Source organism: Pseudophryne corroboree, chromosome 12 (genome assembly GCF_028390025.1).
Source record: "Pseudophryne corroboree isolate aPseCor3 chromosome 12, aPseCor3.hap2, whole genome shotgun sequence".
Classification (NCBI taxonomy): domain Eukaryota; kingdom Metazoa; phylum Chordata; class Amphibia; order Anura; family Myobatrachidae; genus Pseudophryne; species Pseudophryne corroboree.
In genome coordinates, this window is record NC_086455.1 from 126634391 (window position 1) to 126647564 (window position 13174).

General features: G+C 44.9%; 1 protein-coding gene across 3 annotated transcripts in view; it reads right to left on the minus strand.

The window, feature by feature from the left end:
• ARMH4 (armadillo like helical domain containing 4) overlaps nucleotides 1-13174 on the minus strand; it is a 420528-nt gene that overhangs the window by 295807 nt on the left and 111547 nt on the right. For all 3 annotated transcript variants that reach the window (XM_063947992.1, XM_063947991.1, XM_063947990.1), the window contains exon 5: nucleotides 8826-9086. In XM_063947992.1, the coding sequence (XP_063804062.1) occupies nucleotides 8826-9086 (261 nt within the window). The remainder of the gene's footprint in view (nucleotides 1-8825; nucleotides 9087-13174) is intronic.

Here is a 13174-nt window from a genome sequence, read left to right on the forward strand (position 1 = left end):
TCCACTCAGGTGTCTGCCCCGCAGGGGGTGACATCCCTTCTAAAGGCATCTGCTCCGCCTCCACATCATTATCCTCATCAAACATGTCGACACAGCCGTACCGACACACCGCACACACACAAGGAATGCTCCGAATGAGGACAGGACCCACAAAAGCCCTTTGGGGGGACAGAGTGAGAGTATGCCAGCACACACCAGAGCGCTATATAATGCAGGGACTAACTGAGTTATGTCCCCTATAGCTGCTTTTTATATTATATATATATTGCGCCCAAATTTAGTGCCCCCCCTCTCTGTTTTTACCCTGTTCTGTAGTGTAGACTGCAGGGGAGAGCCAGGGAGCTTCCTTCCAGCGGATCTGTGAAGGAGAAATGGCGCCAGTGTGTCTGAGGGAGATAGCTCCGCCCCTTTTCCGCGGCCTATTCTCCCGCTTTTTTCTGGATTCTGGCAGGGGTATTTACCACATATATAGCCTCTGCGGCTATATATTGTGGTATTTTTGCCAGCCAAGGTGTTTTTATTGCTGCTCAGGGCGCCCCCCCCCAAGCGCCCTGCACCCTCAGTGACCGGAGTGTGAAGTGTGCATGAGGAGCAATGGCGCACAGCTGCAGTGCTGTGCGCTACCTTGGTGAAGACTGATGTCTTCTGCCGCCGTTTTTCCGGACCTCTTCTTGCTTCTGGCTCTGTAAGGGGACGGCGGCGCGGCTCCGGGACCGAACACCAAGGACTGGGCCTGCGGTCGATCCCTCTGGAGCTAATGGTGTCCAGTAGCCTAAGAAGCCCAATCCGGCTGCAAGCAGGCGAGTTCGCTTCTTCTCCCCTTAGTCCCTCGCTGCAGTGAGCCTGTTGCCAGCAGGTCTCACTGAAAATAAAAAACCTAAAACTATACTTTCTTTCTAAGGGCTCAGGAGAGCCCCTAGTGTGCATCCAACCTCGGCCGGGCACGAAATCTAACTGAGGCTTGGAGGAGGGTCATGGTGGGAGGAGCCAGTGCACACCAGGTAGTCATAAATCTTTCTAGAGTGCCCAGCCTCCTTCGGAGCCCGCTATTCCCCATGGTCCTTACGGAGTTCCCAGCATCCACTAGGACGTTAGAGAAATATGTTTAAACCGAACAATGGGGGTAATTCTGAGTTGATCGCAGCAGCAAGTTTGTTAGCAATTGGGCAAAATCATGTGCACTGCAGGTGTGGCAGATATAACATGTGCAGAGAGAGTTAGATTTGGGTGGTTTATTTCGTTTCTGTGCGAGGTAAATACTGGCTGCTTTATTTTTACACTGCAATTTAGATTTCCATTTGAACACACTCCAACCAAATCTAACTCTCTCTGCACATGTTACATCTGTCCCCCCTGCAGTGCACATGGGGGGTAATTCCAAGTTGATCGCAGCAGGAAATTTTTTAGCAGTTGGGCAAAACCATGTGCACTGCAGGGGGAGCAGATATAACATGTGCAGAGAGAGTTAGATTTGGGTGTGGTGAGTTCAATCTGCAATCTAAATTGCAGTGTAAAAATAAAGCAGCCAGTATTTACCCTGCACAGAAACAAAATAACCCACCCAAATCTAACTCTCTCTGCACGTTATATCTGCTCCCCCTGCAGTGCACATGTTTTTGCCCAACTGCTAAAAAATTTCCTGCTGCGATCAACTTGGAATTACCCCCATAGTTTTGCCCAACTGCTAACAAATTTGCTGCTGCGATCAACTCAGAATTAGGCCCAATATGCTAAAAATTAATGTATCTATATATCATGCCAGTATCTTCTCACTGCATCTGGACTACCTAATATAAATGGAAATGAAAAAATTGCAGATATGGAAGGTATTCAATTAGAAGCGGTAAAGCATTTTTACCACCCCCCCACAAAAAAAAAAGTCTTTTATCGCCACTCGCAAAAACTGACCTATCCAATTATTTGCAAAACTTTATCCGTGATAATTCTCCATTGGTTTTAATGGGGATTTCAAGAACAGGTGAAAAGTAGGGAAAATTCCCTATTTTAAGGAAATGTTGGAACTTGGTTAAAAACCACTGGGACAACCCTCCCCCCTGCAGCCTAAACCTAATCTCATCCCCCCACCACCGTGATTTACCTACCGGGATGCAGTCAGGAGACGGCAAGGGGCATCGTTGAACTTGCTCCCGCTGCCGGCATTCTGCGCCTGGGATCCCGGCAGCCGGTCACATGGCCCCAACCCTACCTGCGCAGTCTCTCCTCATTCGGGATTCCGGCTGTCGGTATCCCGGCGCTGGGATGTTATACCCATTCCGGATGCCGGTGTACATGGTCGGTATTCCAGTGTCGGTATTCTGACTGCCCTGGATACCGACAGCTGGGATCCTGACTGCTTCCCAATTTAACTTGTGCCTTCCATCATTTTGGTGGAAACTACAGACTTCGTTACACAGATATTCAATGCAATTAAATCTATGATGGAAGAGAATTTTAAGCATTGTTTTATCCCTTACATATCTATTATATGTGGATAGTTTGACATTTTCTAATTAATTAGGTGCAATTAAGATACATTAATCTCTGCAAGCAGAAACGCCTCCGAGACACATCATGCCAATCTGCCGAAACCCATTGCAGTGCATTCATCTTTAATTGAATAGGCCCCAAAGTACAGTAGCTAACAGACATTTACCCCTTATAGGAAGCATCATAGGACATACAGCGCAAGAGCGCAGGTAACATTTATTAAAGTTACACATCCCAGCATGCCCTACCACAGGTTTGCTGTTAGGATGTTCTAAAACTGTGGCAGGGCATGCTGGGATGTGTAGTTCCATAGCAGCTGTAGAGCCGCAGGTTGCCTACCCCTGGTATAGGCCAATGAAAATTTTGCACGTAAGTAAAATGTTAGCAAATTGGCAGCGTGATTATGTCACAGAATGTTTCCCAGGAGCCAACTGAGCATACTCCTGCCAGTATATGGGCTCTCTCTCTCTCTCATTAATACTCATTAATATTTATATCTGCCCAGATGATTACTAGGTTTATACAGAAAAGATGAATTTGAAAAAAGGTGACTGTGGATGAAAATATCTGACTTTAACACACAGTAAATGTAACACACGCCGGATCTCTCTAATATATAGTTGTGCGTTGGTGATGGATCCTGTATAAAATCAAGTTAAACAGAAGTCACCTCTCGCACTAATCTAAGCGTAAAAAACCCCTGTAGTCCTAATAGTAGTGATATTTGTGTTAGCTCCTGCTAGCCGTGGCTTACCGTCCATTATTATATAACCAGCTGCATACATAACCTATCCATCATGCACATTATGCTGTTTTTAGCCAATTAGGTGCCTGGCTTATTCCAGCTCACTTGCTATTCTTGAACACCCTCTGGGTAGCACGTTCTTGACAGGTTTTTTTTTTCTTCTTCTTCTTCTCTGCTACAATTGAGAGTTGATGATATTCATAACTGTGAGAACATCTAAGGACAAGCAAGGTCAGGCTGAGATTATACCGATGATCCTAGGTGGGGTGAAGCTCAGTCAGCTCATGCAGAGACGTATTACTACACAAGAATAGTGCCATGTTGTGCAGTGCCCTTGTTATAATGATACTAACGCAGCAAATGTAACAATGTATGTATACAGCCACGCATAATGGGGGTCATTCCGAGTTGTTCGCTCGCAAGCTGCTTTTAGCAGCATTGCACACGCTAAGCCGCCGTCTACTGGGAGTGAATCTTAGCTTATTAAAATTGCGAACGAAAGATTCGCAATATTGCGATAAGACATCTCTGTGCAGTTTCTGAGTAACTCGAGACTTACTCGGCATCTGCAATCAGTTCAGTGCTTGTCGTTCCTGGTTTGACGTCACAAACACACCCAGCGTTCGCCCAGACACTCCTCCGTTTCTCCAGCCACTCCCGCGTTTTTCCCAGAAACTGTAGCGTTTTTTCACACACACCAATAAAACGTCCAGTTTCCGTCCAGAAACACCCACTTCCTGTCAATCACATTACGATCACCAGAACGAGGAAAGAACCGTGAGTAAAATCCCTAACTACATAGCAAATTTACTTGGCGCAGTCGCAGTGCGAACATTGCGCATGCGCACTAAGCGGAAAATCGCTGCGATGCAAAGAAATTTACCGAGCGAACAACTCGGAATGACCCCCCATGATGGTACAAGATTATATCTACAGGACATGTAGAGCAGTATTAGATATAATGGCAAACTAGTAACATTATGACCCACATTTAGGGTATTTGTTAAAGTGACATCATTATTTGTATACCAGAGGGGAACCCTTGGGTGACCAGAATAACTGTCACTTACTTTGTATGAGAACATTCATTTAGACACGGGCCTCCACTGCTCTCTAGTGTCCGAACTAGCCACAATGTTCCTCAATTGTTTGCGTGAAATCGTTCTATGTGATCACTCCCAACAATAGGTTTCATCTAATCTTACAGACGGTTCCAGGTTTTTAAGGTTGTAAACCTAGAGCAGTAGCACTATTCTCTTAATTCACTACACTACAAGCAATTCCCGCTATCTCTTCACATGTTCTCAATGAACACGTATGAACTCAATAGGAATAATCGTTTTAAATCCAACTAAAATATGTTGTAACATAATTCATGTCCTTCAGATGATACATGAAATCACCTGAAGTTTAGATGTGCTATCCCAGCCTCAGGACAAATTTGACCAGTCTCCCACAATTCGGAAGTGGGCAGCCCTGGGGTTAGATGACAGCGATTTTTGAAGGGTCGGGCCAGGATGGCATGATCACGGCACCACTCCGCCATTACACTCCCCCCAATCCGAAATGAATGCCCCCACCAGGAATTGAAAATGTTGGCAAGTGTGCCTTAATGTCCTACAATAACAATAAGGTCATGTAGAAATTATTGTGGCAGCTCCCACTGTTACATCCTTGCCCACAATGGAACTAGAAATAGACGTATGAAACATGACAGTAAGGCGCTCAATGCACAGGGGGGGGGGGGGGTCGGGATAGCATACATTTATATATATAGATATATATATGTATACACATACACACACAAACAAACAGACAGTTATGAAAGTAGCTTGTCCAATAATGTCTGGTAACACAACCAAATTTTGAGGATGTCTTAACTTCTCTAAGTAACTTTCCAACTGGGCTTCATTACTTATTTATATCCATCTCAAAAGAGATTCATTGTAGACAAACCTATATGGTAGTTTTGTTTGACTCTGTCCTCAAAAACTTGTCGTCAGTGTTTCAGCTGGATTTCATCAAGTAGCATGGTACTGTATGTATAGAGGTAACATGGCGGTGCTTCTGTACAAGCAGGAGGCATTGGGCAGTGTCACTCAACTGCAACATTGCTCTATGCATTGTAATATTGCACAAAAGGCACGTACCGTGAATACTTTCTACATATACATCCTACAAAGGGGCATATCTACCCATTGGCCAGCATGGCACTCGCCAGGGGCGCCACCCGACGGTGCCACCCTCGGCCAATGGGTGGAATCCCTTAAGCCATAGTGTCTGGCAATACCTGCTGCGGTATCCGGCACCACAATGCACTACAGGGAAGAAACTGGAAAAAAAACTACAACTCCCAGCAATCCTTGCTGTCGGGAGCTCCCAGCGTCAAGGGCTGCTGGGAGCTGTAGTTTATTTTTAGTTTCTTCATGTAGTTTGGTGCGGTGCCGGACACCTGCCTGCAGAATGATCCTCCACCCTCCGTCCCAGGCAGCTCGGCACAGTAGGTATTGCCAGACACTACGACCATCTGCTGGGATGTTGTGGGGTAGGGACCAGGGCTATGTGCTGTGTGCGGAGGCTATGTATGTGCTGGGAGTGGGGGAGACTACTGCTACAGTATGTGCTAAGGGCTGTGTTCTGATGGGGGCTATGGCTATGTGCTGAGGGGGGACTACAACTATATACATTTGAATAGGAGAGTTACGTAGTGCTAGTGCTGCAAGTATGGCGGTACTGCGTATCGGTAAGAAATTCCCAGCCGGAACGCATTACCGTCGGACCGCCACTTTGCAGACACCGTGGAGAGAGGAGAGCGCAGCATGCACCTCTCCTCTCCTGCCCCCTTCAGTTCGTAGACCGGCGTTTTTTCCCCCCTTAGAGTCCGGCGGCTGCGGCAGCGTGTACTCAAACACCGCTGCCGGACCGCAAGCTCTGATTGACTCACAGACCAGCACCAGAATCTGAGTTACAGGACGATGACGCAGGAGGAGACCGGACTGAGGGCAGGAGAGGCACGCGCTGCACTCTCCTCTCCCCAACAGCAGCAGCAGACAGTGCCAGCCCCAGACAGCAGCAGCATCAACAACAACGGTGAGTTGCGCTGCTGGGGGCATATCTGGCACTGTGGGGCATATCTGGCACTGTGGGGGCATGTGAACCTGGCAATGTGGGGGCATATCTGGCAACATGGGGGCATATCTGGCAACGTGGGGAAATATGTGTATCTGGCACTGTGTAGGCATATCTAGGACTGTGGGGGCCTGTGTATCTGGCAATGTGGGGTCATATCTGGCACTGTGGGGGCATATGTATATCTGGTACTGTGGGGGCATATCTAGCACCGTGGGGGCATATCTGGCACTGTGGGGGCATATGTGTATCTGGCACTGTGGGGGCATATGTGTATCTGGCACCATTGGGGGCAAATGTGTATCTGGCACTGCGCTATTGGGGTCATATGTGTATCACGCCCCCATTTTCACTGGTCACGCAACATGTGGCATGTGGACACACCCAGTTTTTTGGCATGAGCGCGCTGAAGGCGCGCGCACACAGTGCCACTAAGATTTTATTTCTACTTGCACCACTGGGTAGTGTGCTGCACTGCACTTCTTTGCACTACTTTTTGATTATACTACCTGGCCTTGGGTGGCATTGCCACCTCAGCCAGGCCAGGTACTGCTGATGTCTCCTCAGTGTTATAAGAATTACTTAGTGGGCATAATATGTAAAGGGAACTGCTACTGTGTGGACATGATGTGTATAAGGGTTACTACTGTGTAGCATAATTTGAATTGGGGGAACTATTGTATGGTTATGCCCCTTTCCCACAAGATCATGTCCCTTTTTTACACATGCGCCTTCCCTATTTCAAATATGGGGGGCGCCAGTCCCTTACTTTGCCAGGGGTGCCCGGACCCCTAGATACACCCCTGATCCTACATACTCATCCTTGTTATGTACTTGGGATGCAAGTGAAGTAATGCGGTCCAATGCTAATGCCAGTTCAGGACAGAATAATCAAGTGAGCGGGTTTCTGTCCCTACACCTCTGTCACTTTATCTCCTTTAGCCCCAGGACTATGTGTTACTTCCACAAATATAGGTTTGGCTTTCATTTATTGATTTACTCAAAGTCTTTAGGGTTTGGAACAAACTATTCTGTACCACTCAGAAGACTCTTTATAAGCCGCACTCTTGAAATTGTCCTAGTAATTTGATATCACTTGCAGCAATAGAAGACCTAGCCAGAGTTGAGGTACAGGTTATGGACACACCCACTTCTATGAAGTCACAGGGACGTCACAGCAATGAAATCCGACTTGGCAATTGCAAACATATTTTATAGAGAAATCTTGTAGTACCACAAAGGAGAAAAAAAAAGATTGCAGGTGCACACTTCAAGCACTAGGAACGCTGTCAACAATTCTAATAAACCCTGCAATGTAACATTGAGTAAAGCCGAGGTTTTTGGCATCATTTTTGGGCAAAAATATGAGGCCACGTACTACAGCCGGGTAACCTCATCAGGTGGGTCCCTAACAGTCCTAAGTTTCAAGTCCGGAGCACACAACCGCCCCTGGCCTGCACAATCCAACTGCTCCAAGGAATCACACTAGTAAGTAGCAGTTTAAGTGTTAAAAAGTATTTCATGAATAAGAAGAAGCAACTAAGTGCTATATGTGACACCCCCCCCCCCATAGAGAAATCTTGTGCAGAAATACTGCCCACTGTGGCTTTTGTCAAATTTGGAACATAATTACGCAAGTACCGATGGCTCAGATCAATTTGCCCTGAGTTTTCTTGTTTATGTAGTAACTACTATTCCTAGCATTTGTATCTGCTCCTGGGATACATACCAGGACTTGCAGTTACACAACAGTTTATAAGTCACAACAATATTACACTAGCTGAGAGGGATTGTAACACTGCTAATGCTGTACCATAAACCTCACTCTATTATCCCCATACACCATCTCTCATCTACTGCCACCACCACCTATCACCCTCCCTGATACTTCTCATCTGGCTCCACAAAACCCCCCTCTAGTCTCTCACTTTCTGCTCCTCAGCTCAGCTGTGATGATGTCACAAATGCATCTCCCCACATGTGGTCTCTTTCCCCATCTTACTGCCACCCTCACTGAACATATGTATAAATGCCCTGAATTGTACACAGTAACTGTCCTGACTTATATTGATCTGTGTAACAAAGAGAACATGATGATGACATAGCCATTCCTCTCTGTGTAAGTCTAGGTTGTTACCACACACTAAGTACGGCCTGCAATGTAAAGAAAAAGGCACATGGCTTGTAAGAGCCAACTGCCACTAAAGGGTGGCAGGGGTCATTGCCCTGAAGGAATAGGATGCACAGTACCAACCTTGATTTAAAAAAAAAAAAAAAAAAAAAAAGAGGCAGTGCTTTTACCTTCTCTTCTACAGGGCTCCCAGCTGCCCACTTGCCTCTTAGCACCCACCTTGAGCATAGCAGCACCCAAACCTTCGGAATCACTGATATAATGCAACACTATAAGAATATGTACAAACACTTTCTCCAGATACTGCAAATCAGAAATAGTAATTTAACCTACCTAGGCCTTGGTTCTGCTGTTCCCACCCCATGGTGTCGGGCACTTGATAAGCTGCCCCTTCAATCAGGGCCACATTAGAATCATCTTCAAGAGGTTCTTGAGAGGACAGGCCAGGGAGGGTGAAAAGCGGAAGATCTGAATCTTTCTCTGAACTGTCATCAACAGAATCATTATCCTTATCATCTTCCTCCTCATCTTCATCATCTTCATCCACCTCCTCATCATCTTCATCTTCCTCTTCTTCATCTTCCTCATCACCCTCTGTACCGACAAGTAGAAAGTGGAAGGTTAGAGGGAGACAACATGCTCGGTGTAATACTCTGAAATATCTGTTTAAGTAAAAGGGCGTGTGGCAGGAAACAGCAGTGGGTGCTTTGTAGAATATGTACTGAAGTATTTCTTCAAGTTTATAGTAATACAAACATCCAAAAGAAAATACAACAGTGATGTTACTGCAAATAAACATTAAAACTAAGATTACACAGGTATATCCTGAAAGTTTTATAGCAACATTCCCACTGCATACAATGGCAGATGGGAGAAGGGATCATTCAGGATTTACAATTGGGCATCTTTACCTTTACAACAGAAAGGATTAGAACAGCTACTGCATCCATTCATAAACAGTGCTACACACAGATGAGCAGAAGATAAAGTAGGCAGGGTTAGAGCAGCAGAATGGAAATGGCAGAACAAATGATTTAAGCTTAAACAATTCTTGCTAATTATCCACCTTTTAAAGGTGTTTACATAAAGTTACATTTACTGTATATATACTAAAGTCAGCACTGGAGGTTATCTTTTATTGTATAGCATCCACAATCCCTGACTCAGCCGGAATCATGTATTTTGTGGTAACTTAACCAAAAACTGCAATCACAGTACCTTTCTATAAGGAGGCTGTAACCTGTGAGTGAGTGGTAACCTACGTTTACAAGGGGAGACAGGGTCGGACTGACCCACACGGGTCAGGGGAAACCACCGGTGGGCCCCACTGCTTGAGGGCCCACTCCTTCCTCTAGGGATCAGGTTCCAGACTGTACACTTGTATTATACATGGTAGATATGTTGCATTCCACTGCACAAGACTATTGTGCATTCAAGCCTCTGTGGAGGCTGGCCACACCCCCTTTGTAGGCTGTTCATACCCCTAAGTATGGGCCCCTATCACTGTATTCCCCCGGTGGGCCCTTCAAACCCCAGTCCGACACTGAGGGGAGGGGTTAACCAGTGCTAAACCCTTTCTCAGCAAAGAAAATAGAGGTCACCACTGCTAAATAAATATACCCCTTAATATAAATTAAGCTCATTTTTTAATGTTTGATAAAAATAAAAAATAAACAATACTTTGTGCAATGAGTTCGCCATTGGACAATGTGGTCATTGTGGGAAACACATCCCAATTATTATCTGGTTTTTTTTTCACGCATACCCATAGATTGGCCTAAACGTAAAATCAGTTACATATATGCTGAAGACAGATGGTAGCAGCTGTTGAAAGAGAAATGTTGGGAGCGTAAAGAGAAGACAGAGGATCACAGAGCCAGTGGAGCAGTCAGGAGAAGTAATGGCACAGTGACAGCTGAGTGACAACGTACCACTCCGGCGGTTCTGCATGGCTGGAGGGAAGATGTAGCATGCAAGCCAGCAAACTGAATAAAAGCTGAATAAAAAGAGAGTGGTGCCAATCATGAGAGAGCTGCAAATCAAATGAATCAGAAAAGCCTTATTAAAAAAAAAAGCGGTGGCTAAAATAAGCAGCCAGATAAATAAAAAGAGATGCAATATACAGTAGGTTACAGTTCTCTTTTTCCAGTCATGGCAGAATCCTTTTTGACAGATTTAAGGCAGAGATCTTCATGGATCTGTTATTATTCAACTTTCCTGCTTCAATACTGACAATGCTGAATTCCTTTGTCGTATAAAACACCTTAAGAAGTCTAAGAACACTGTACGCTGTTTACTTAAGAAGTACCGTAATGGTACGCTATTTGCGTAACGATCGCTCAGCCGTAGGCGAGACGCTCAAGCGTCACGTTCGCTCGCGGCCCAGTGATCACAGGACACGTTATTGGTTATGTCTAGGGAAATGATTCGCTATGGCGTAGCTTACGCTCGAGACCACGAGGAGGTCACCAGCGATGCCGACGCTCACAACACTATACCTTTATGTAAAACCTTATATCAATGAAATACACTGCATACCTTAATGTGAGTACAGGGTGTAAGTGCAACCTTGTGTAACCTGACTAACTACAAAGCTGCTTGTGCGTCACCGACGCTCAAGTGAACACTTAACACTATAGAAAATACACAGATACTGGTTTAGGGTTCCAAAGCCTATTAACTGTATTATATCTAATATACTTGTAAAAAAAGGATAACAGTACATATGATACACTACAATATAACAGAGACTTCCTAACCACAGAACTAAACAATAAATACAAATAGACAATACTACGCTGACCTAGATACAATACAATACAATACTATAATACTATAAGGTATATAAGAGAAAAGAGGAGAGAGAGAGATAGAGAGAGAGAGAGAGAAATTGGCTCGCAGAAAGACAATGATTATGGAGAGAACTTACGCACAAAGGGTATGATCGCCAGCGCCTCGATATCCAGCTCCCGATTATCAGCAGATAACCGTTGATGAGAGAGTGCTCTTGGATATGGTCGGCCTGCCTATTTATGCCCCACACACAATGCAATCTAATGGTCCCTACAGTCTCACTGTCCATTGGACGCAGGAATTCGGCTTCGCATTATAACAAAGGTCATAGGTTGATTCATACAGGTAAACTGTCTTGTATCAGTGGCCTAAGTTATGTAACACAATGGGTGATGACCAGCACATTCCTGTCTTCTGGAGACCTTTTGTTTGGCGAATACAAAACAGAATCCTGTCTGGGTTCTGCTCTATATTCATGATGTCCACTTTCAATTGAGACAATGACGTCTCAGCCCTTATTTTCCTGTATACAAATCCAGCCCCATTTGTAAACACAGGTGTTGGTCTTCTCCATTGAGTCTCAAAGCTCAATGTAATTAAAGGCTATTGCACTCCGTCTGCGGGAAAGATACTGATTTGGAGTACAATTGATCTTCAATTACTATTCTTGTGATTACCTTATGCATGTGTAGATATGAGGCCCTCAACATGCAAACTATTGTTTGGGGGATCTCTGAGGTCAAAGAGCCATTTGAGACCCACTGATGCATGACTAAGTAAGAACAAATGATAATAGAAAATAGACATAACTTGTTATGTCCATAACTATTCGCACGAGCGATTAATCCGCTCCAAACCAACACCGGAATATTGCTGATTAAATACTCTTCCGATGGGTACCAAACACTGCTGTATGATTCCTGTTAGACCCTTCGTACGATGTAAAGAGGGATTCCTCGGCTCAGGGACGTTCTATTTTAACCAAACTTTCAGAATCTATCAAAGGGACCATGATCTATAAACTACATTAATTGTGAACATTTGTAACTAATGAGTCGCACGCTACGATCACGTAAACTCTACCGTAAATGCGCATACTGCGCGTGCGAGTGCACGCTATTGCGGGTATGCGCTTCCACGGGAGAGCGTACGCATGCGCAGCACGGACCAGTGTGCGGTGCAAATATGGCAGTGTGCATTAAGACATTTTTCTGACTTTGACAGTCCACCCTTTGGCAGTCAATAATAACTGCCACAAAATATTTAAGGAGAAAAATGTAAGTCAGGGGTTAATTGATTTCCATGGTGGGGAAAGGAAGAAGAATGGAGTAGGTGTGAAGAGGGTATGACCTAGTGAGAAAGCAGAAGCATGTGTGTATGAGTCCATGTTTGGAGGGTCATGTATCATCGTGCCGTACGTGTGGTAGATCAAGCTTCGAGGTATTGCGAAGTATACATTTGAATTCCTTCTTATCCCGTACTAAGGGTCTGTGGATGGGCTGTCAAACTCTACCGAGCTCATTTCGGCTTTCAGTTGTAACAAAATGGGGATGCACATTTTAGTTGATGATACATGAATGGGGGAGGTATGTGGTTGCTGATATCTGTGCCTGTATTCCCTATCGACTATGTGTGTCATTACCTGAGGGTTGTAGAGATGAAGATAAAGAACACTTATGGAAAATGCAATGATATTCTATGTCAGGGAAATGTACATCTGTCGATTGAGGTCTTGATTGGTGTCGGTTGATTGGAGTCTTCTTCTTTGTGCTTTTGCTCATAAATCGTGAGTAAAGCAAACAACGTCCATGGATTTACAAAAAATGTTGGGCTAGCGTGATTTTAAAGTTCCTAGGGAAACTGGGGTACCCATGGCATTGTCCATCAAA